The sequence below is a fragment of the Rattus rattus genome, chromosome 6 (assembly GCF_011064425.1).
Source record: "Rattus rattus isolate New Zealand chromosome 6, Rrattus_CSIRO_v1, whole genome shotgun sequence".
In the NCBI taxonomy this organism is placed as follows: domain Eukaryota; kingdom Metazoa; phylum Chordata; class Mammalia; order Rodentia; family Muridae; genus Rattus; species Rattus rattus.
The window spans coordinates 87,394,452-87,418,632 of NC_046159.1; the positions used below are offsets into that span (position 1 = coordinate 87,394,452).

Sequence of the window (24,181 nt, forward strand, 5' to 3'; positions counted from 1 at the left end):
GACATTTGGAAAACCATGGTGGCGGCGCTGTGTGTGTTGGGGGAGGGGAGCACTTGTTTCTCGTTCAGGTATTAAGTATGGTTTATTTAAGGGGCTTTAAAGAGCATTGGGTGGGTAGTGGATGGCCACTGGGTTGAAACAGGTAAGGTCAAGGTTGTCATGATACTTTTGTTTTTGTTTTTGTTTTTCACAAAAAATCTGTATGGCAGGCTGTGGGCTCTGTTACTTCCAAATGTGTTCAAAATCACCTCAGTGGAGCATACCTGTGGGACACTGCCAGCCCTGGACTCCTCTACAAGAGCCTTGCACATTCAGAAGGCAGCTGGGGTCCTCTTTCCTGTCCCCTCTACACACTGCAGATGGGTGTGGTCGGCACCACCCTCAGGGCACTGAATAAGGAGGAGGGAGTCTCCAGAGAGGGTCTGCAGTGACTGGGGACCGAGACTTGGACAGCTAGCAAGTGTTGCCAGCAATCCTCTGTGTTACACACAGTATCTGTGAGACGGTGAGGACAGGTTGCCTAACACACACGTACATTATAAGGAAATCCTAGGAGCGGTCATATACTTTATTAAAAGCTTTACTAAGCTTGTAGACTCCTTGTAAGGCCTATGTGGGACTCCACAACACGGAAAGGTTAGAGACCCCCACACAGACAGCTTTATTTCCCTCTAAGAGGCAGACACATGGTCCCTTGTGAAATTTCTATGACTCCCTTTTTATATGTCTGGACACCTAATGCCCGTACTAATGCCCTTCACTCCTGCCCCCCTTTCCTGTCTCTCAGTCACCCAGGTTTACGGTTGTAATACCTATAAAGTCGTTTTACAAGAGACATTTAACCTACAGAAATAACAGGGGAAAAGTTTTCAAAAGCTAAGCTCAAAGCCCTTCCCTAGCACATTCAAACACCATGATTGAAATCAATCAGAATGACCGTAATTGCACTAATAGTGGCTTTGGGTTGACGTCAGTTGAATGATAATGATATATTTCAGTCCTAAACCCTTGTCAAACCTTCTATGACTAACTGTGAAAGAATCAGGCTCGGGAGGTCGGTCGGACTGCGTCTCAGTAATTTTATCTAAAGCAAAGACATTCTCTGAAACTCTTTATTGACAATGCCTTTCCGCCCAATCACAGAGGGATAACAAAATAAATTAATTTTCTCAGGTCTTACTCACTGGGGTGGCTGGTGATGACATAATCTTTGCCATTGGCCAAGATGTAGCAAACTTTCATTTCAGATGCTAACCCCTGAGCCAGCTTCTGAAGAACCAGGCAGCAGGAGAAAGCGCGCTGACTTTTGTCACAAGGCTGTTTTCATATCTTCCTTTTGTGTGTGTGAGAGAGATCTCTCGCTAACTGTCCTATACAAGATGAATTTGAGCCAAACTGGATTTTATTCTTTACAACAAGGAGGTCTCAATGCCATGTCCTGCTCCCCTAACTTCAATCAACCTTCCACTCAGATACCTTTCCTGCACCTTCACTCTGTGCAAAGAGTGAGTTCAGGCCCAGTCTAGGTCCAGGGCTTGGGCTGGGGGAATGTCAGTTAAGAAATATTGTGACCATCAAGTGTCATCAGGCTCTGAACTCACATCTAAATTGTCTAGGAAAATCGCAGGAAGCTGGTAGGATTTGAAAATACAAACTAAAACGAGAACCTGTATCCCTGGTAACTACCCTGACTTTTATGTACAAGATAGAAGTCCTTTGGCAGAATTTTTTTTTCTTTTGCAAATTTTGACCAAAAAATAATGAGCAGCAATTTGAAGGACACAGCATTTGCCCCAAATTAATTTAGACTCTCAGAATTAGAGGGACCTTCTGAGGTCTCTGTATCTCCCGATCAGACTATCGTACAATTAAAGAAACTTAACAGGATCGTGTCAGTAATCAGCCATGTGCATATATAACCTAAGTGTGGTAATTTAGGATACTGACTAAATGATCTGCAGATATGGAGTCTTTCTTCCCTAGAATAAGGTTTTAAAAAAAGAAAATAAATAGGTGTAGCTAATTACAATAGCAATTGGCTAATTGCGTATACAATTGGGCACTTACTGACTTGAAACAGGGCAATTGGCTAATTGGCACTTAGCTAATGAATAGCTTTCATATTTATAAAACGGTTAACTCGTCTCTGAAAGAACTTGCCCAGAAAGGTGCCCAAACGTTGATGTCCTTTATGTCAGTAACAAACCCAGAGTGGACGGACTGCCTTTGAGGCCGCTTTTCTTTCTCCTTTTTGATACATGTCCCAGAACAACGGTTGATTAAAATGTGAATCAAATGTGCTCAGGGGAATGTTTTATTTGTGAACTACTTGCTAAACTTTCGAATTGTTTGGGTTTAGAATTGATCCTGGCTAGTATGTTTTGAAAATGCTTCCAGACCCTTGGAGACTTCATATTCAAGGGGGCCTATAAATTTAATCAATTGTTATCACTGCTTTGCTGATTGGAAACGCTGAGGGTTTATCTATCCCTCAGTCCATGTCGCCAAAGTCAGTCAAGAAATGAACTGGTTTTTTTAGTGTACATCTCAACTCGTCTTGCTATGTAGAGCGCCACTAAGGATCTTTGCAAAGGTTAAAGGACAGGTTTCCTGCCTGTGGCTGTCCCCACCCCAACGGCACCCCCTTACCTTTCCTGACTTGGGTTTCCTTTGTTAGGGAAGGGAACTCTAGAGCTCAAAGCATTGCCTGGTCTCAGAACTTGGCTTCAGAGGCATAAAGCAAAGGAGAGAGAGAGAGCTAATAAACATTCTTTGGCAGACCTTAGCTTCGGATGCCATTCCGACCCAGCGGGTCGGTCTGGGCAGTGAAGTGGGTGGAGTGGACTAGAGAAAGTCATCTTGCTTGAAGTCCCAAAGTGACCAGGGCTCACCGCACTCTTGGACACGTCCTTCATCTACTCAGGAAAACCCAGTCCTTTACAGGACCTTGCTTGTCTTCCTAGCCGGGGTGACATAACGTCTGCCTGGTCCCCCCACTTTCTTTAAGTGCCCTCTGCACGCTTGTTCTCTTCCTGGCTAGCCATGGTGACTCTCCACCCCTGGGATTTGACCTTTCTCTTGGTCTGATCGTCCGCAGAGCTTGGCTGCCTCTCTGCCTGCTCCAAGATGCTTCACACTCAGGGATGAGTCAGCTCTCATCGTCTCCCCAGCACCTTGGACCCTTGCGTCCCTTGACGAGTTTCCTCATCTTCAGAGACTGAAACTCTTCAGCCTTTTAGCGGTCAGTTCAACTGTTCACATCTTCTGTCATGAGCTCAAGTTTCTCCCAATCCTCCTATCCGTAGTACTTTCTTGGGACAAACTTTATGACATGCTTACACAAATTTTTCTACATTGTTTTTAGAAACTATGACCCAACCCTGGCTTAGTGTTCACAATCACCTCTTAGGAAATGCACAGTGCCTGCCCCCCTACCCCCGAGAGTGTCCCTAGATTTATCAAACAAGGTGGCCACAGATGACTGCAGAGTTAGTGCTCCAGTTGTTAACAAGGCCCGGAAGAAGGAAGAAACGCTGGTGAAAGTCTACCTGTGCTTGGTTGCCGGTGTGCAGGGGCGGGTGTGGCGAGGTCTGGTGGTGCGCCGGGTGTGCGTGGAGGTGGGAATGGGAGTGGTGGTGCGGGTGGTTCTGCTGGTGGTGAGGCTGTGGATGGGGATGGTGTGTGGGGTGCTGGTGCTGGTGTGGATAGGGGTGGTGGGGCGGCAGTGTCTGGTGCTGATGCGGGTGCGAGTGCATGTGGTGGTGCGGCGTCTGGTCTTGCCGGGAGCCCATCATCTCCATCATGTGTCCGATGGTGCTCATGTTCCCGTTCGACATGGCAGCAGGATGGTGAGTCAAGGCAGCCTTCAATCTCTGAAAAGGAATAAAAGAGGGGGAAAGCTGAGGTCACTCGGGCACACAGTGGGGGGTGTTGAAGCAAAATGACTCACGCTTTCGGTTCTATAATATTTTTGGTACTATTGTGACGGCAGCTGTTGTGAGTGGACAGCTTTGTAGAGTTTCACTTTTTTAAATGTATTATGGATGGGGAGGGGGGTCCCTGCCAGTTCTCTTAACTGTTACAGCAAATGCACAGGAAATTCTATCGAGATTCACTGAAAGGACTTTCCTGTGGTAACATTGCTCATCGTGGCCTATTGACAGCAAAATGTATATACAAATCAAGTGAAATCATTTAATATGCAAATGCCATGAGTTGGAGGGCTCTGACTCTCACCCGTGTGCAGGGACCACAAGTATAAAACATTTTGCCTGTCGACAGATTTCTCAGATGCAAGGAAGAGATCGCATCAGATTTTAGCATGCAGGAAAATTATTAATATTATTTTTGGAGCTCAGATCAGCTTTAGCAATCTCTAAGGTAATATGAAATCCTTTTGTATTACCACCCATTCCTCATGACCCTACTGATAATCGTCTTTTTCTTTTTCACACAATCAGTTTCTCCTAACTTCACGTATGAAGTCAGGAAAGTAGAATGAGCCATGGTATTCACCCTCCGTGATGGCCAAATCAACAGGCCAGTACATGTCCACCAAGAAACTTCCTTCAGTACAGAGCAGACAAGCCTAGAGCCTGAACCTAGAGCAGAGGCGAGCCCATATTGTCAGACAGATTATTCACCACTGTGAACTTCAGCCTCTCAGGTGAGCTACCCTAATTCCCAAGCAGCTGAGAGGATGTGTGAGCCTGCGGCTTTATTTATGGGCAGGAAATTGACATTTCATATAATACTTACAACATGAAGTGTTAGTTACTTTTCTTCCTTCCTTCCCTCCTTCCCTCCCTCCCTCCCTCCCTCTCTCCTCCCCATCCTCCTCCTCCTCCTCCTCTTCCTCCTCCTCCTCCTCCTCCTCCTTCTTCTTCTCTCTCTCTCTCTCGCTCTCATTGGCTCTATGAAGACTTGTGGGTTCAAGTTCTCTGCAGATTTTCGGTCTTATCAGATGACAGTGCCGAACATTCCTGAGATAAAGAAGAGCAGCTTTGGGATGGGAACAGAGGCCCTGTCACTCTAGCCAACACCTCAGTCTGTCTCAACCAGCTTGGCGAATCAAACCTTGACTTAGACATCAAGAGCCCCAGAAGCAGATAGGATGGAACTCTGTGTTGATACAGATCATCCACAGCTATTTCTGTATCTTGATCCAGTGGCCAGTCTGCTGACCTCACAGCATGAGCAGTAGCCTCTGCTGGGCCAGGCTTGCTAAGGACAGTCTGGAGAAAGGCAAGCTTCCTGAATCCTGAGAAAGACCAGGGTTTGGGCACTGTGTTAACTGCTACACAGAAACACGAACTGATACTCCTCATCTCTGTGTTTGAGAGATGATGTCATTGGCTGTTTTTTTTTTTTTTAAACACTCATTATAAAAAATTTAAGCCATGCTTAAGATTACAGTGAAGTCACCCACTGGGAGCCAGATGTGTTGTTTGTCCTGGTGGGCGAGCAGCATTCCACAGACCCACATTTGCATATGCAGAGCGGGAGAAACAGGTGGGATAATCGGACCAGCAGACACCTTAATGAGTGTATGACTTGGGGTGGATTGGTTCAGATACTGCCTCTTTTCCTTAGCTGGAAAGCCTCTGAACTCGGTTTCCCAATTTAAAAGAAAAAGAAAGTATAAATGGGGTTACATTGAAGTTGTGTTTTAATTTAAGTTGACTTATGTGGACAGTGCCAATATGCTTTCTACGCTGTTAAAAGTTCCATTCTAAAAGCATAGCATTCATGTAGTGAAAACGACGAGGCAGGAAGCTTTTAAGTTCAAGGCCAGACTGGGCTACATCGAGAGCATGCACACACACACCCCCAACACACACACATGTGTTTCAAAGTTTAAAAAAATCCACTGCTACACGAGGACCACGTGACAAAGTAGGAGACACTTGCCTAGCGTTCCCCTTTATGCTCTAGTCCCATTCCTCTCGGCACTGGCATATACCTTCAGGCCATGGTGTTTTGCCAACCCTTTCTACTGTGGATTTTTTATATATTGCCTTCTGTTCCTTTTTTACCGCTTTTGTATCCATAGAAATAGCTAATAAGAATGACCAAGCATTAATCGAGCACTGGTCTGTCCCACTCTATGTTTTATAAGTATTAAGTTCCTCAGTTTCAGAACAATATTATAGGCATATTACGAAGGGGAGGGGGGGACACAGACTCAGACATGGCTGCTGATGAAGGGCAGGTGCCTTTCTCTGAATGGGAAAGCGAGTGTGGGAAACCACACCATGCACCCACTCCCGGAAGCACGGATTAATTGTGCTATAGCACCTCCCCATCACCCAAAGGAAAGGAAGACAGAAAAGAAAGGGCTAGTGGGCTGACTTGGCAAGAGAGAGGTCGTGCTGCAGGCTGCAAAAGCAGCTGGAGGTGGAGGTCACTCTGTATCTGAGAGGAAGGGAGGTGGCCGGTGAGAATTTCTAGGTTTCCTGCAGCACAGGGTCACCCAGGGCTGGGTGTCTTCTCTCTCTTTGTATCTGTTGAGGGACTCATTCTTAAATGTACACAAACAAACAGATACGGTGAGCCTTGGCTAGGCCCGGCAGTAAGAGGCTTGCTTTACCGCCAGCCCTAATCTCTCCTCCTGCAGCCACACTGGTTGACTTCTATATAATTTTCGCGTGATTATTTCACTAATATCGATTGAACGCCCACTCATGAGAATACAGCCATTTCTGAGCTTTGTTAAGTGTTAACTTCCAAACTTCAGTAAAGACTAATACGCATATGAAATGAAGAATGAATGAATGAATGAATGAATGAATGAATGAATGGTCATTCATTCCCCCAAGGAGAAAACTGAGCAAGCAGGTTTTGTCTTTGGCTTTTGTTGGGAGGATGATATATTTATTAGCAGAAGTCATGGAGGCGGTTGACCCCTGGAAGTGATACCACAGAGGGGACCGGCTCCTCCGGTACCCAGCCTGCCCTCTAGAAAACAGCGGAGAAAAGGAAGCAAAAGGCTGAGAGGCGGGGTGCACGCTAAATCCATCTTCGCGTGCCCCTCAAATCAAGGCATGGAAAATTCAAAAGCTCTGCTGACGTGGGTCATCGTGTTGTCTCCTCAACACTGGAGCTGACTTTCCCACCTTTAATTAGGAGCAAATGGAGCCTGACAGATATATAGTGTGCACCAGCTCTTCAGCTCTCAAATAATTAGCTTGTCCCGGTGAGGGGAAATTACTTGATTGCCTCAAGTCTGTTCTTGTACGTTCCAAGCCAAGGCAATAACAGCAGCAACGCTAATAACATTCCATTTAACTATTTATTCACCCGGCAAATATTTATTAAGTTTTGACTCTGTGCCAGCCCTGCACTGGGCATTTTGTTATTTGCCATCTGAAGTAAATGGAAGATACATCAAACCAGGGCTTTTAAAACCCAGTGGAGAGAGAGAAAAAAAGCTATAGTATGGTCTGGCAGAGAAGCCTTCAGCTCCTCTTAGAAAACCTCCAGCCCTCGGCCTCCACCGCAGTTGAAGGCAGTCCGCTCTGCAGCTGCTTTGCACATGTCCCCCATCCCCATGCACATGTCCCCCACCCCCATGCCCCTTTAGACCGGTTGGGGGGCAGTTCTTAAAGTCATGGAACTGCTGCTCCCCTATGTTTCCGTGCCAAAGGGAGCACATGCACTATGCGCCATTAAAATATCCCCCATATAGATAAACGCACACCCCCTCCCCCGTCTGAGATATGATGAGTCTGAGCTATATTCCGCAGAATGAGTTTTCTTTCTGAGAAGCGTCATGTTTTAAATAATTCTCTGTCAAATGCCAGGAAAAGACAAGAGCGAGAGTGAGATGGACAATTAATGAAAAAATAAACAAGAATTGTTTCTTTTTCTTTTTTTTTTTCTCAGCTTTAAAAACTGAGAGCTAGGGCTGAGCTGGGACTGCAAGAGAGGAGATTCAGTTGACTTTCTATTGCTCTTCTACCATGACTTTTCTATCGCTCATTTGAGAGCAAATCGAGAATCTGACACACACACACAAACACAGTTCATCTCTGTACAATCCACATGTTCCAGCTGCTTATTCGATGCTCCTGGTGGGAGTGTGGGCCCGCCCGCCCTGGCACTGAGTCCTGGTAGGAGACTAACTGTCCACCCCGTCCATCTCAGTGTGGTCACTGCTGAGCACCACAGTGCCAGCCCCTCTCACTGTTAGCTCAGTTTTGTATCACAGCAGATCTTGTGAACTCCAGGTACACTCGCAGCATCAGTCTTGCAAGCACATGGGAATGTGTGCTTGTGTGAATACACACCCACCCACACACAACACAAGCTTGGCATATACACACCCACACACACCCCAGGCAGGCTTTCTCCCATTAGCAACTTGTCTGTGCCAATTAGAAACATTTGTGTAATTCAAAAAGCTCCCTCTGTGAGGTGAATTGCCTGTGTCCCATAGCCTTGGAAAACCAAGACGGATTATTAAATTTCAAGATTATTTACTTGAAACTCAAATGGGTGGGAGGTAGGAAAGGTGGGAACATTTTTTCTAGAAAGATTTTCATTACAAATTGCCATCTGATATGTGATCATGCCAAAATATGGTTCTTGACACAAGCATAAATCTAGCTATTCACAAATGTGGCAAAATCTGTATTTCTATTCACATTTAGCACAGTTATCCCCACTGTTGGCTTCCTCAAAACTTTCTTTAAGGCGTTCCACATAGATGTTCTGAGGAAGGGATTAGTAAGAGCTTCTCATGGCTTTCAATGGTGTGAGACCGAAGGCTTTGATGGATGTGAGCTTTTAGTACCAATGACTGCTGATTTTGTACCTGGGGACATCTTGGTTTCCAGCCTTGCTCTACTGGCCCAGGAAGCAGTCCTGAGCTTCAAGTTCCTCTTTCATGAAATGCAGACACATGATAAGACAAGAGAGAGGACATCCAGGGGATTGTGGGGCAGGGTTGGGATACTTTGCGAGTGGGCATTTGGGTGGGGTGAATCTTAACTTTTTATGAACCAAAGGTAAGCAGGCCCAGTAAGATGAATCAGAAGGTAAAAGTGCTTGCTTGCAAGCTGAAGGACCCAATTGCTGCCTAAGGATCTGAGCTCAACCCAGAATCCCAGGGTGGAAGGAAAGAACTAACTCCTGAAAGTTGTCCTTTGACTTCTACATGTGCACCATAACACAAGCACACCTGAGTTCTCAGACATCTCTCTCTCTCTCTCTCTCTCTCTCTCTCTCTCTCTCTCTCACACACACACACACACACACACACACACACATAAGAAATAAATTCTACAAAGAAAACAAGAAATCAAAACTTCTTTCCTCAGTATTGAAATATTTTGGTTCTACTTTAAAGTTTAAAAAAAATCAGTAAAAATCAACAATGAAGTATCAATTATACCATAACATATAATGTCACAAGCATGCATTTTAAAAAGCTTATTTTAAAGAGTTTATTTTAAAAAGGCAGATGCAGAAGGTCACATTTATATGAAGCATATAAAACACACAAAGCCAGAGAAAACACTAGAAGTGGCCAGGGGACTGGGGAAGGGCATGAGGCGTCCTGAGCGACAAAAACACGTTGAAGGATGAAGGTAACAGCAACACAGGCTGTAGTAAGAGCTAGTGAGATACATGCTATAAACTGGTTTATTTTATTAGAATTTTGCCTGGACTTGGAAAACATTTTAAAAAATAATGCAAAAGGATGGGTGTGTGGTTCAGAGTTCCTGTTTACCCAGGGCTGTGCTGCCCAGTTTTATGTCATCTCCACATAAGCTAGAGTCCTTCGGGAAGAGGAAAATTCAATTGAGAAGTCACACCCGTAAAGTTGGCCTATGGGTACAGGTTGTTGGGCATTTAGTTGATTGGCCATTGATGTGGGAGGGCCTCTGTGATGGCCACCCTGGGGAAGGTGGTCCTGTGTGCTATAAGAAAGCAGGATGAGCAAACCCCCAGGAGGAAGCTGGAAAACAGCGCTCCTTCGTGCTTTCCGCTACAGTTCCTGCCTCCACACTCCTTCCTGGAGCGCCTTCCTTGATGTCCCCGGATGATGGATGGCCACCTGTAAGATGAAAAGCACTCTCTCCTCTCTGGCTGCCTTTGGTCATGGTGCTTTACCACAGCCATAGAGACCCAAGACAACAACCTGAGGTCGACAAAGGTAGAACACTAAGGCTAGAGCTAAAGGGAAGTCGAGGTCCCTCCCACAGAGCACTGCAGCAATTTCATTGGACAATCTCTGGGATGCCATCGGAAGCACAACACTGTCTTTGAGAGAACACAAAGATGCCCGGCTCTCGCGTGGCAACAGTCAGCAACAGATTTCCAGCATTTGTCTCTAAGACTTTGTCTCTTCAGCAAGACATCGGACCACTCCTTTTCTTGCAACGCAGTCACCTGTCAGCTGGCTTAAAACCAAAAGAAACTGCAGAAGACATGGTTCCCACTTGGTGACATAAAGCTAATAGTAGGTTAGAATGCTGGCTACCAGCACTCCAAGACTGTCCCCACCCCCAACCAAGAGAAATTCAACAGAATGAGGCAATACCTTGTCCTTGGTTAGCTAAACAAATAAAAAACCCCATTGTCATTACAGCCTAAGGAAGATGGAGCTTGACACAGCACATGTGTAACGGGAGGTGGGGATTCCGTAAAGCATGTTTAGGCAGTGGAGCCATTGAATGTGCTGGTGTGGTTCTCAAGTTAAATCTGTAGAACTGAACTAGAGATGTCTTCATGCAAGAGAGCAAGAGTCTGATTCTTCCCTGCACTGGGCATACCGTGTATGAGTCCATGTCTCCTCCCCTGTCTGTCTTCCTTGAATGCCTGCAGCAGACCTTACCAGTAGAGGAATTTTCTCCAAGAAGTACAATAATCTTCATTTGGGAATCACGTGGACTTCATTTTTCCTCTGGAGGGTTGGGATGGGTGTCCATTATCTGTGTGTTCCGGCATGTTTGCCTGTTTCGAGCATTCATTGGCTTTTATATTTTTTTAAAGTAGATAAGTTGGTCTATCTAGTCATATTCAATTGGTAGGCAGAGATGGTGGTAAAGTGAGTGTGTGTGTGTGTGTGTGTGTGTATGTGTGTATGTGTGTGTGTGTCCGTGTGTGTCTGTGTGTGTGTGTGTCCGTGTGTGTGTGTGTCTGTGTGTGTGTGCGTGCATGTAGGGGTGAGGAAAACATCTCATAATTTTTCCTTTTTAAAAAGCCTGTTCCTGGGCTGCCCGTTCTTGCTCTTGCCATAGCTTGGCTGCCCATGCTTGGACTGCATGCTCTGTAGCTCTTTGTTCCTTTAAGCCACTGAGCCTAAACACTAAGGGATGACCTCAGGTAGTAATTTGCCCCTAGAAGATACTATCTGCCACTTTCCCTGTGGATTTTAAAGGTAGTGAGGACACAGTGGGGGTACTGAGCACACAGTGGGCTCTCCGCTGGGGTCTTCCTGAGGAGGACATTCTTGTGTCCTCTCTTCTGGCTTGTCACTTTCTCAGTAGAAAGAACCTTTCAGGTGGCAACCGTGAGAGAATAATCCCTTTGTCTTATTGCACACACTGCTCAGCCCTCAAACCCCAACACCTGCAAACCTAGATGCCTTCAGGAGAGAGCTATTTTAGAGTTTTATAGAAGAAACTTCTATTGGAAAAACAAAATCCCTTGTTATGTTATTTCAGATGAGGACTTATTCGGGATCACAGGCAATAACGTATGTTAGAAAAACACAGAGCTCTGCATTTGTAATTCACCATGGAAACTCCATGTGAACACAGCACAGAGTTTAGGGTTTTAACAGTACAGAAGTCAGGAAATTTAGAGTTAAGTTCCCCAAAGACTTCATTTTATATGAGCATCACAAGGCTTTCCCTGAGTTGTGATCTAATAATTTGGCAAAAGAGGTGTAATGAATAATGAGGAAAAGGGTTTACTCCGTATGCTAACGTTCCCATAATCTCTAGCAAGATGGCCAGAGAACAACTTTCCATAACTTGTACCCTTTAAATGCATCGCTTTGCCTGGGTAGGTGACAATAATACCATTGTCCTGTCTGATGCTGGGGGTACAGGACTTGGCAGGAGGCTACATTGCTAGAACAGCCAATTACTTGCCACTACCTTTCTCAGTCCTCAAGTGGATCACTTCCATGACCTTGCAGGTCATGCCACCAGTAGGTGGTGCCTTTACCTTCCTCCCCAAAGGGTACCTCAATCATTCTGACCCCAGACTTCTAAATCTGAAATCTGTCTCCAAACTCCATAGGAACTGGAGAAGGACTTCCTGTGACCACATCTCTGGCTAGCCCCTGGGTTGTCCCTGATAAGATGTTCTGAAGTATCATCTTTTGGCTTCGTTCCAGTTGTATGACATCAAGCCCCTGCTGGAGTCCCTTAGGGTCAAGGGCCCTGGAATTGCTTGTAGTAAGAAACTTCCAGGCGTTTCTCTTCTTTCTGGGGGAGGTGAGGATGTCCTGAAGCTATTTTCTGTGATATGTCACTGATCTTTATGGATATGGGAGGAGAGTGGAGGGGAGGAGCGAGGATGATTGATACTGAGGTACCCTATAACTTACTCTTTGGTTTTAGGGGTGTTAGTTGTAACACTATCGACGGCTCTATCTTCACGTTAAAGAATAAGTCCAGGCCCACTCTTTCGGTCTAGATTATGACTCTTGACTCAGCAGTCACTTGAAAGATGAAAATGTTGTGCATCAGCCCCATGATTCTACACTTGAGGTTTACATTCTGTCCTTGTGAGCCTCCCGGTCTTCCTTGGCAAGGAGAGAATGCAGAAAGCTGAGCTAGGCAAGCATTGTCTAGAGATGCCATAACAGCCAATCTTCCTGTGTATCCTTGAAAATCACATTATCAAGAAAAGGATGCTTAAGAAAGGTAGAACATACACTCTCACTCCATATATGCGTGCCACCCCACATGTACACACACACACACACACACACACGTATGTACACACATGCATGTACATACATGCACACATGCATGTGCACTCTCTCTCTCATACACACACACACACACACACACACACACACACGCACGCACGCAGGCACGCATGCAGGCAGGCACGCACAGACAGACAGACAGACAGGCAGGCAGAGACAGATCTTTTCCCCATCCTGGATATGTACATTTAAAACATTTCACATGTGAGAAGGGGAAGGGCAAAGATTTCATAATTTATGAAGAATCGAGCAGCTTGTATGCGTATGTAGCAAGAAGCTGTGCATAAGAAAGGTTTAAAATTATGGCCAAGGAGAACATTCAGATTCCTGTAGATCTCTTCTACATTTTACATTTTCATTGATGACAGTATTCTGAGAAACTGAATATTTTAGGTGTTGTCTGGGTCTCAGTTTTTGTTGTTTCTTTTCAGGCCACACTATAAGAGTACATTTGCATGTTAGAAATAGCACAGCAGGGGCTCTTGCTAAATTTCCTCCTATTACTAATGTTGTCTCCACAGGGCTACTTCAATAAGCCAGAGATCTAAATCTACCACTTTACTGTCTGAAACACCAGCAATTGAGGTGATGGGGCAGGGAGTGGGAAGAACTCCTTAAATCATCTTCCCAACTGAGGGCCATTCTGAAAATGCCAACTAGAAAGCTTTCTGGCTGATTTATGAGTTGAAAACGGCCCCTCTAAGAAGTTGTCCCTTAACAAGATAGCGTTTCTCAGTCTCGTAGGCATCTCTAGCCCAAGTCATGATGTTTCTGACTCTACCTTTTACTTAAGCAAATGCTCACTGGATACGGGGGGGGGGGGGAGTGCAGGGAGGGGGAGGGTAGTATAGTCATTTGGGCTATACTTCCTGAAGGGAACCAAGAATCCTTCAAGGTTCCCAGCCCATGAAGCAGGTGACACAGATCAATCCACATGTTTGGAGATATAGAAAATTCTCGTGAAGAAATAGTAAATCAACTGCTTGAAGGCTTATAAAAGGGATTTGACACTTGATGATTTTCTCCAAGGTACAGGCTGCTTGGCTGGACAATTGTGTGCTTAGAGGAAAGATGGTGGATAGGAAAGAACACGGTGCCCAAGGCAGAGAAGGGCAGGGCAGAAGGAAGGCAAGAAGACTGGAGATGCGAAAATGTCTACGAGAGGTTGGAAATACCTTCTGCTTAAGGGTCTACCATCCATTGGCAGAGCTGAGGGAGTATCATGAATACAAGTGAGTAGAAGCTTCAGTCAGGACATTTCACGCTCAAAAAACAGTTCAACTCCCCCCTTTGAGAATTGTCTACTCCACCCTAATTTCAAGATAAATTAATCACCAGAGGGTATTAATTTCTTCATTTCTTTTTATCTGGAAAGGGAGTCTATTTCTGATATGGCAGATAAGAAATAAATTGTATCCTACAATGATGATTTTTATAGGAATAACATATTATTATATTCCTATAATATTATAGGAATACAATTATATTAGAGAATTTCCCACTTCTGTAAGATTTTTGAACTGTGTATGGTTAACCAGAAGCTAACACAATGGTTGACCAAGCATGTTGACCACGAAGCCTGTGGACATAGTGATGGTCATTCTAGCAGTGAAGAGATGTTCTCCCATTTCTGAGATCCATTCCAACCAGCCCAGCTGATTTAGAGTGACATTGTACTGAAGGAAGTCACTCAGGTCTGCAGAGTCAACCATGTAAGAGCACTGCTGCAGCCAGGCAGCTCTTGCTGCTCTGGTGGATGAGAGTATTTCCTCCATGTGCACACTCACTGGGTTTGTCACCCACTCTGGTCTGACCAATGACACTGAGCCCACCGATTAGCACCATTTTATTTTTCAATGTCTCAGTGGTACCTATGTGCATGGCTGTATGTACACACACACACACCACACACACACACACACACCATGTGGAGTCACAGCATACATGTGGAGGTCAGGGAGCAGCTTTCAGGAGCCCATTTCTCTCCTTCCACATGTGTTTTTCAGGGACAACTGTAGTCATCAAACTTAGAGGCAAGCGTCCTTACCTTCTCAACCCTGTTGTTGGTCTTAGGAATCTCTAGTAATATTTTTTTCTTGGTACTATTTCAGAGTCTGGTATTTATTTATTTTTTCCTCTTTTCTCACTCAAAACTATCCTGGACTTCTTGCCAAAGCTCATAAACTAAAGGAAGTCCACCACTCCTCGGCCTCCTTGGTGGGTACCACACATTATATACTTCGTTGAAAAGGAAATCTGTTGGGAGTCAGATACGTGGTGTACTACTATAAGCATCATTGACTACGAGTAGAGCCCTGTTTGAAATGAGCCCCACTGGTTTCTATTTATTTAGTAGCTCAAAAATCCTCTCTGGAAGTAGGAGGGATGGCTACTAAAATTCAATTTTTAAACAAAGAATAATTATGGAAATAACTCCGTGTCCTCTAAGACACTAATCAGATTAAAGTAAGATTCTGATACAAGAAAATACATTTAAGTGCTTTGGTTGGTTCTATTCAATAACCCTGGGTAACCACCATTGCTTCTCTTAGAAGCAATTGGTGTTCCCGAGTGGAGTATTAGAGAGCTGTACACAGAGGAAATGTGGTGGAAATGGAGGCATATAAGTTGCTTCTACCACCTAGGGTTTGAAGTGTGTGTGTGTGTGTGTGTGTGTGTGTGTGTGTGTGTGTGTGTGTGTGTGTGTGTGTGAATTCAAAGACTGCTATGCATGGCAGGATGACCTTGGCTTTGTGAAACAGGGGCTCCTTCAATAGCCCAGGCTAACCTCAATCTCATTCTTTTGCAGCCTCTGCCTTCTGCTGCTGGGATTGTAGGCCTGCACCATGATGCCTGGCTGTGTTTCACTCCAATTTTGGATAGAATCCTGATTTCTGTAATATCAGATATCAGTTTAGCAGAGATTCTCTTCTATGGATGATGGGGGGATGTCCAGATAAAACCAATCATATGTTGAAGATATAAGTTGAAAATGTAGTCCACACTTTTAACCCACCAAATACCTTAGCATAACAACACAGCACATTGTCAACCCAGATGTTTTAACCTCGCAACTGGATGGTAGCTCAGTGCAACTGCCTACCATCAAAAGATAGGACAATACTGTGAATTCCTAGTCCAGGAAAAGATCCAAATACAAAACCCAAAGGTTTATACTGAACGCAATAGCCTTTTTTTACCATACAGAAAGCAATAAATCACACCATCACATGTCTGAATATCATCAAAAGCATGCTTCATAAGAAAACCTTTGCTTAGGAGCCTTGTTTCCAGTGCAATGGACAGTCAAGTAGCCTAGTCTAAAACTAGCAGGCTCTGGAGAGGAAGTGGAGAAGAGTCGAACATACTGTGTGACCTAAGCGGGGCTGATCTCACTTTAAATGACAGTAACTACCTAGGTAAGAAACCAACACCCTCCTATTGACATGATAGATTCAAAACTTAAGGGATACAAAATAAAGTCAGATAAATTCCAATGCCTTGACTTAGAGACTTATAAATTAGACAGATATTGCTCTGAATTCATGTGATTCAAAAAATAAACACATATAAAATATTAAGCATGAAGGTGAACTCAATGCAGGAGCAGTGTCTGCAGACAGATATAGGTGGAGTCTGTTTATTCTGAGAAGAGACTGTTGTCGGGGCAACAGAGAAAAACATTGGAAATGCAATTTAAAGTCACATGGGTTGCACACCTGAGATTTCCATAACCCAGGGTCTCCAAAATACGTGCTGATTTAGGAGTATACGAAGTAGCTTTACCTTCCACACTCCCATGCTCAATGGAGCACAGATGGACAACTTGGACCTTAATGTACTGAGGCTCCCCATTAAATGTTCCATGATTCTCTTTTAAAACCAGAAGACAGTACGTCTGGCCTCACTTCAGCTAGGCTAATGGCAGCCTACCTCCCAAAGATTCCTTTGCCTTTTCCAACTGGCAAACCCTGGCTTCATTTCCTCTGGTTCTGTAGGGATCATGGAGAATGACTGGCTTGGCATGGAAGCTTTCTTTCAGCACTGCCCTGGCACTTGGGGAGACGGTGCTCCTTCTGTGAACACACATTCTCTGAGCATTTGCTCTGTGCACAGTAAGAAATAGCTGGATGAGACCAGTTTCCCGTTCCCCTCCAAGGAGCTTGGCATTCATAACTCCACTGCCTGGTGATACATGGTCTCGTGGGGATTTCTATTAAGAAGCAAGTTCAGGTTCAATAGAGACACCAGAAGTCCCAAGGCAACTCACTTCTTTAGAGCATAACATATCAGATGTATGTGGTTAACTTAGCTCTAAACAGTCTCTGCAAGGAAGGATTACTCAGCTCAAATAAAGTAGGACCAGTGTCCCCTGACTTGTCATCCAGGGTACGTGAACTACAACTGATAATATTGACCACTAGGCTGCTTACTTTATTTCTCTGACAGAGGCACCAGAAACCGTAGTGATATAAGACCTGACTGGTACCAAAAGGCAGCTAAATATCCTCTTTGCGACTTTGCCTCTGTCTCTGTGGAATTTATCAGTCTACTCTGTGTCTCAGAATGGTGGTGAGCAATCCTACTGACATCAATGAATTGAGTTGTCTGGGGATGGAGAGATGGCTCACTCAGTAGTGTGCCGCTCTTGCGAAGAACTCAAGTTTGATTCTTAGCACCTAAATGGTAGCTAACAACTGCCTGTTAAGTCCAGATCCTGTGAATCTGATGCCTTCTTCTGGCCTCCTTGGACACTGCTTGCATGAAGCACTTGTACACACATCCATGCACTGCATACACATATACACATGAAATAATAAGGAAAATAATTTTTAAAGGAGAAGTTTTAATTGTCTTTTAACTGTAGGCTCTGATAATGAGAAGAGTTTTGGCATTCACACGGGCCGAGGCTATTTTATTTGAAAGATAAGCAGGTCCAGGATGTAAAAGGCCCATGTGGTCATGTGACAAACTTAAGACTGAAAGTGGATTAGAACCCAGTTGCTGATCCAGACTTCTCATGCTACCCTAGTGACTAGTCTGGTACTCAGTTGCACTTAGAATAGTAAATAAGAGGCCGAAATGGCATGTGCAAACACTAGTAGCCATGTTGGGTAGAGTCATGTGTTTTGAGCCAGGGCTGCTTCTTGTGTGGAACCCAGGAGACAGCATGAACTACTTGCTGGTGAATGGCAGACTGTGGTGAAGATGTCTGCTTTCCCAGTTGAAGCGGGTGATCCCCTGAAATGATCTGCTCAGCTTCTTATAGGGGTGTAACTACAAGGCCATACAAAGAAGGCCAGCTGAGAGACAGGTAAGAGACGATGAAGAAAGAAAGAAAGCTGAGAGAAGGGCAACTGGTGACAGGTGTGGGTCCCATGACTCTAATTCTAGCTATTAGGAGGCTGAAGCAGAATGTTCACATGAGTTTGTGAGTTCAAGACTAGCCTGGGCAATACAGAGAGACCCTGTCTCAAAAAGAAATGAAGATGTAAACTCAATTAAATGGTTATTGGATTGTATTCTGCTATTTTCCGAATAATTCAAGTAATGTAGAGGCCTTTGAAGTGACTCTCAAAAGCCTCAAACCTGACATTGTCTTCTTAGTGATAAGTTTGTCCATGGCCTTTGGTAGACAGGGTGGGTGGCTAGGTCTAGACAGCCTGTGTGTGTCTGCTGAAAGGCAGCCACCACAACCCTGAGTTAGGCAGAGCACCAGATGTTTCCACTGCTTGCAAATAACTAACCCAAGTCTCAAGATTCTAGCAACATCCTCACATGGCCTTTTAGCTCAGGTTCAAAATGCAGTGTAAGGTGGTCAGCTCTCTCCATGCCTGCCATTACTTGATAAAGGATTTCAAGAGTGAGCATGAGCATACCAACGAAAGCATCTATGAACTCTCCTGATATCTTTTCTCAGATCATCTATAAAATACACATTATGTAAAAATGAACTTTAAGGTTTAATGTTTCTCTTTCCTGTTTCTGAGGTACCAAGGGCCTCGCTCATGATGCTCTGCTGTTGTGGTCCCAACTCTTTTTATTTTTGAGACGTGGTTTTAATAAACTGGCCAAGCTAGCTTTGAACTCACTCTGTGTCCCTGCAGGTCTTAAAGTTGCAATCTGTCATAGTTTCTCTGGTTGCTTGGAATTGCAGGGCCGTGCCCCATGGCCTGGCCCAAGTTATAACTTTATATTTAATGTAGGTCTTTCTGTGAAAGGGGATGGGAAAAGGCAGATAAGATGGGCAGCTACAAAGTTAACTACAAGCTGACTGTCTTCTCACTCAGCCTTTTGACATTACCCCTAATATTTGATACTGCCTACTTCCTGTCTCCCAGATGCCACTGGGACCACCCTATGGCCAAGAGATGGAATGACGCCTATGCCTGTGTGTGTGTGTGTGTGTGTGTGTGTGTGTATTCGTGCATGATAGAAATAGTGTAGCTCAAGCTGGGATTTTCCTATATCTCTTTAAACAGCCCTTTGTCACAATTTTTGGCTTGGGCCCCACAGCCCTCAAGTGTATTCTTCAGGGCAGACAGGCCTCTGAGCTGTGAATGCCCTCAAATTCAGGAGCACAATGCTTCCCTTTGTTCTTCAGAGCAACCTGGATTCCTTGCTAAGTGCCACACCTCATGCCCATTAAGAAGCTGCTGGGTCAGAGACCGGACCGTGTCACAGCCAGGACTGAAAATGTCAACAAACGCACCCCCTACACACACACACACACACACACACACACACACACACACACACACACACACACACACCACAATCACAACAACAAAAGTCTACCGTAAACACCGAGAATAAAGCTAGGCATTAATAAGAAACACAGTCCTTTCTTGCTTAGCAACAGCCAAGAGCTCACCCAAGAAACTTCATGGTTTGGATGTGACCCTAGCCTCACGCCCAGTGTGCAGATGTGTGAACATTTTGTCTCAGACAGTGGCACTATTAGGGCAAGTTGTGCAACATTCGAGATTGTGGCCTAGCTTATAGTGGTGGGTTTCCAGGGGTGAGCCTGGAAAGTGCTTTCTGCCTGATACCACATGACCTCCTGTCTCACATTCCTGCTACTGTGCCTTCCCAGGCCCAATGAGCCAATACCCTCTGAACCAGGAACCACCAATCATCCTTCCCTGAAGTTCCCCTGTCAGGTATTTGCTTCCAGAAATGAGGAGGGCTTGTGCTTGGAAGGCCATGAATGAAACAGATGAAGTACTCGAGCTCACCCAGTCAGTGGCAGGCCCAGCCTGTTCTCTCAGTTGTATGTTATCCCAATGACAAAGTCTTGAGATCCACTGAGACACTGAGTGGTATTGGTTGTGGAGAGAGGTGGGAGGGTTGGGCATACAACCCAGATGCTTCCAGAAGCAGTGGTCCCCACAAAGTCTCGGAAACAGAGAATGGAATCAGAGGCCTCGTGTATCCACACATGGATTTGCCCTGATGAGGGCTGCTTATTTTACTAACTCTGAGTAACGACACTGGAGACCATCAGGAAAACGAATGCTGGAAAGCCACCTTCAATTGTAGAGAGTTGTTCATAGGTCATAGGATTCCTGTGACCCATCCTGAAAAACAGCTTGTAAAAGCCAATGCCTTCAGCAACAATGACTCGTGGTGAAATAGTGGGATACAGAGAAAGAGACTGGAAGAAAACGAAGGGGATGCTAAGCTGAGTCACTGGGTGGAAAGTGAACGGCTGTTTGGAGTCTGGAGTCTCAGGAGCTTTTGCAAAAGGCCCAGAACTGTTTAACATTAGAGGTAGAGTGTGAGGGAACAGACACCCTAAGTCTTCACCGTGAACCACATCGCACCCCATTTCTTAACAAGAGTCTTGTGGGCTCAAACCACAGACTCACAGCCCAACCTCTCTTGCCAGGGCATCCGACAAGTCTTGCTTTTCCCACAGCCTGGCATGGAATGTCAGCATCCAACCACAGCACTGCGGCTTAAAGAGCCATCATCGGAGCAGCCAAATACATTTCTCTCCACACAGCAGCGCTGTCCTGGCCCTCAGCCAGAGTGGGAAGATCAGGAGGGGGGAAAAATCCTATAACTTAGCAAAGCAAAGAGGAGGGTGGGTTGTGGGGAGAAAGGGTTGAAGTGGGTAATTTCTCCACCTTCCCCCTGCTGTGGTTAGAGCTGGGGTAGATAATTTATCACACATTTTGACTGCACGCCAGCTGGTGGTGGAAAAAAAAAGGAGAGAGAGAGAGTTGTTTATTAATTCAATTAGTTGGCTTATTTATCAGGGCTGGGTTAGCAGGGGCAGTGTGGAGACCAGGGGATGCCCATGTCCAACTGTCTCTCACAGGCCCTGTAGGCAAGGGGAGGCACATATGCTTAGCCCCAAGATGTGAAAAGTCATACAAGCTATGTTTGTCACGCCTGGAGAGGGACAAGGAGGCCCATCAATTGTAATGAAATACTAGGGTGAGAAGATGTTCAAAACAGGACAAAGTTGTTCGAGCGATGACAGCCATTGGTGTTTATCACCCTTTGGGGGTGACTCTCATATACAACATTATGTCCTCTAGGCATTTGGTACTCATCTTGGTTGTCCCGTCTTTGGTAGTTAGAAGCAGGCTGTCGATTAGACATAGAGGTCTGAACAGGATCAGATAGACTGGTTATCCGGTACATGATTTATTAAGGGAACTCCACAGGGTTTGCAATGGTTACTTTATGTTAAGCCGTGTTTGCAATGGCTTTATCTTGGGTACTGCCAAAGGTCCCTGGGCAGCGGATGAGATTTGCAGCTGTCTAGCCAGTGAGCGTTCCCAAGGTGCAAAGTCACGTCAGATTGCCTCAGGTCTTCCCTAGCCTCACGTCATTCACTGCCTGTCTGTCTGTCTTCTGCTCTAGGCTGACCCAAGCATTGGGTAGCCCTAGGCCACACATCTGCTTCTAACCCTGTGAGGCTAAGTAGAAAAGAGGTTGAGAGGAGAGAGGACTGAGATTTTATTCTTATTTCACTGTAACTTGATTATAACCTGACTGGAACATTTGGATTATAACCATTTCCTTCTCAGAACCCACAAATAAGTTTTAAAGACGCAAAGGAAAGTAAGTTCTGGACACACACATCACTGTACTAATTTCACACATGATTTAGAGCAAGTGATATCACGATTAAAAAACGGTGATAAAAATATTAATGCAGGAATGTGGTAAGATTTTGGTGAGTTAACTGGTTAATTACGGGGCATTTGTTGCCTAAGGTGTGGCAATGACAAGGACTGGTCATTGACTTTGGTGATCTTCTCCTTCTTTCCTGACTTTGCTTTCTAACATGTGTGGAGTGTGAGCTGATTACTCTTTGACCCAGCCTCCATTGTTCAACTCTTACCCCTGTAGCTTCCTCCCATCCCTACCAGTCCCTGACTCAGATCCATGACTCTTCAGGCAAGGCCATCTGCGTGAGAGCGTCAGGTTAGAACTATCTCTTGGCGTGAGGTGGGGTCACCAATGGGTGCCCAGCTGACAACAGTGTCTCCCCCTCTCTGAATCTATCAGGATCATGCCACTCTCAGTGGCCTTGTCTTTATTAGGCTGGTTTACATCTATGCTGAGAAACAGTCCCCTTCGTTGTTCCCTATCAGTCGAGTGTGTGTGTGTGTGTGTGTGTGTGTGTGTGTGTGTTCAGGTGTTCATGCATGTGCTCACGTGTGTGTGAAGGGCAGAGGCTGACTAGTGTCTACTTCCGTGACTCTCTATCTTAGTTTTTGAGTCAGGGTCTCTTGCTGACTTAACCAGAAGTTCGATGATTTGGCTAGACCAGCCAGTCACCAAGCCCCAGGGACCATCTTCTCTCTGCCCCCCACCTCTAGTGCTATGTACTGGCTGCTACACTTGCTTTTTACATGAATGCTGGGGACAGGGGATCAAAGCTCAAGTCTTTATGCTTTTTCAGGAAGCACTTTATTGAAGGGGCCATCTCCACAGCCAGCCCTGGATGTCCTAGTCACCAGCTTCTCCTCTCTCCAGTCTCTCTTTTATCCCCTCCCCCATCCCCAGCTGCCTTTGTTCCTGGCTCACTGGTTCCTCCCTCCACAGTTTGCTAATATCTAAGGGTCCCAGGAAGCACATCTTTAATGTGTCTCCTCCCAAATGTACTACCTACACTTGGCTTCAGACACCGTACACGGTGTCGGCCATGCTGGCGAAAACCAAGCAGAACTGTCTCCTTGTCGTAATGTCTTTTGCCTTTTCAGTTTCCACTGCCTGGAAGCTTCTGGATCAAGAAGGAGAAAGGAGCTCCCAGTGGTGATAGAGTGATGATTGCTTCATTCCCATGTCTCATTTTCAGACCAACCAAACCAAAACCAGTTAACTCTAAAGACAGTATATCTTAGCACCGATTTTGGCATTCTCCTTTCTCTGTGTGTTCAAGTTTTTTAGTTAAGTGTGATGTCTGGGGGCTTCTGCTGCTGAGGACTGCCTACGCGGGACTTTATAAACTCCCTGTGACAATTATATCTGGTTATGGCAAGGCCAATATGGTGACTCCCTGTAGAATCTCTTTGCATTCCCCAGAAGGCGGTTAGTAAACATTTAAAAAGGTTTCAGCAGTGTGGGGTTAAACATCTTCACAAGCATTTATGGGCACATAGAGTAAACTGGGATTTACAGGATTCTACTAGATATTTTCCTCAGAGTGGGAATCTCTTCCACTTTTCTGAACAAGATCCTTAAAGGACACTGACCCCTTCAGAAGCCTCAGAAGGTCAACCCACACCTGACCCCAGCTCCTAGACTTCAGACAACAGGCCAGTCAGAACCATACCCCCTTTCTGATGGAGGATTCTCGGAAAGTACCAGGGTAAATATGTCTACTGTTGGAGCTCAGTGTTATACCACAATTCTATTTCTCACCTTCAACTTAATACGCATTTAGCATCCAGGTAGATTTTGGCAAAGATAGCTTGGATACGCAGCTACCGAATGCAAAATGAGAGGTTTCTTTTTTCTTTTTTTCTTTTTTTTTTCACCATGGATCCCGTGTTCCACAAAATTTCAAGGATGGTATTTATAAAAAGCTCTAGCCAAGAGCCATTTTAATAGAGAATTGATTGTGCTTTGAACCGTATGCTGCCTCTTCTGTTCCAAGTCACCAAGGGTAAAGGCTACTTCCCTTGGGAAAAGAAGACTGTTTTTAATGATACATCGTTACACCAGCTCGGATAGAAATTGTAGTCTGAATAGTCCTTTAACTTC

At 45.1% G+C, this 24,181-nt stretch overlaps 1 protein-coding gene across 1 annotated transcript in view; it reads right to left on the reverse strand.

Annotated features, from left to right (window-relative positions):
- The window catches only part of Creb5 (cAMP responsive element binding protein 5), a 310,678-nt gene that overhangs the window by 11,271 nt on the left and 275,226 nt on the right, over positions 1 to 24,181 (reverse strand). The window contains exon 7 of the mRNA XM_032906469.1: positions 3,549 to 3,872. Within this exon, the coding sequence (XP_032762360.1) occupies positions 3,549 to 3,872 (324 nt within the window). The remainder of the gene's footprint in view (positions 1 to 3,548; positions 3,873 to 24,181) is intronic.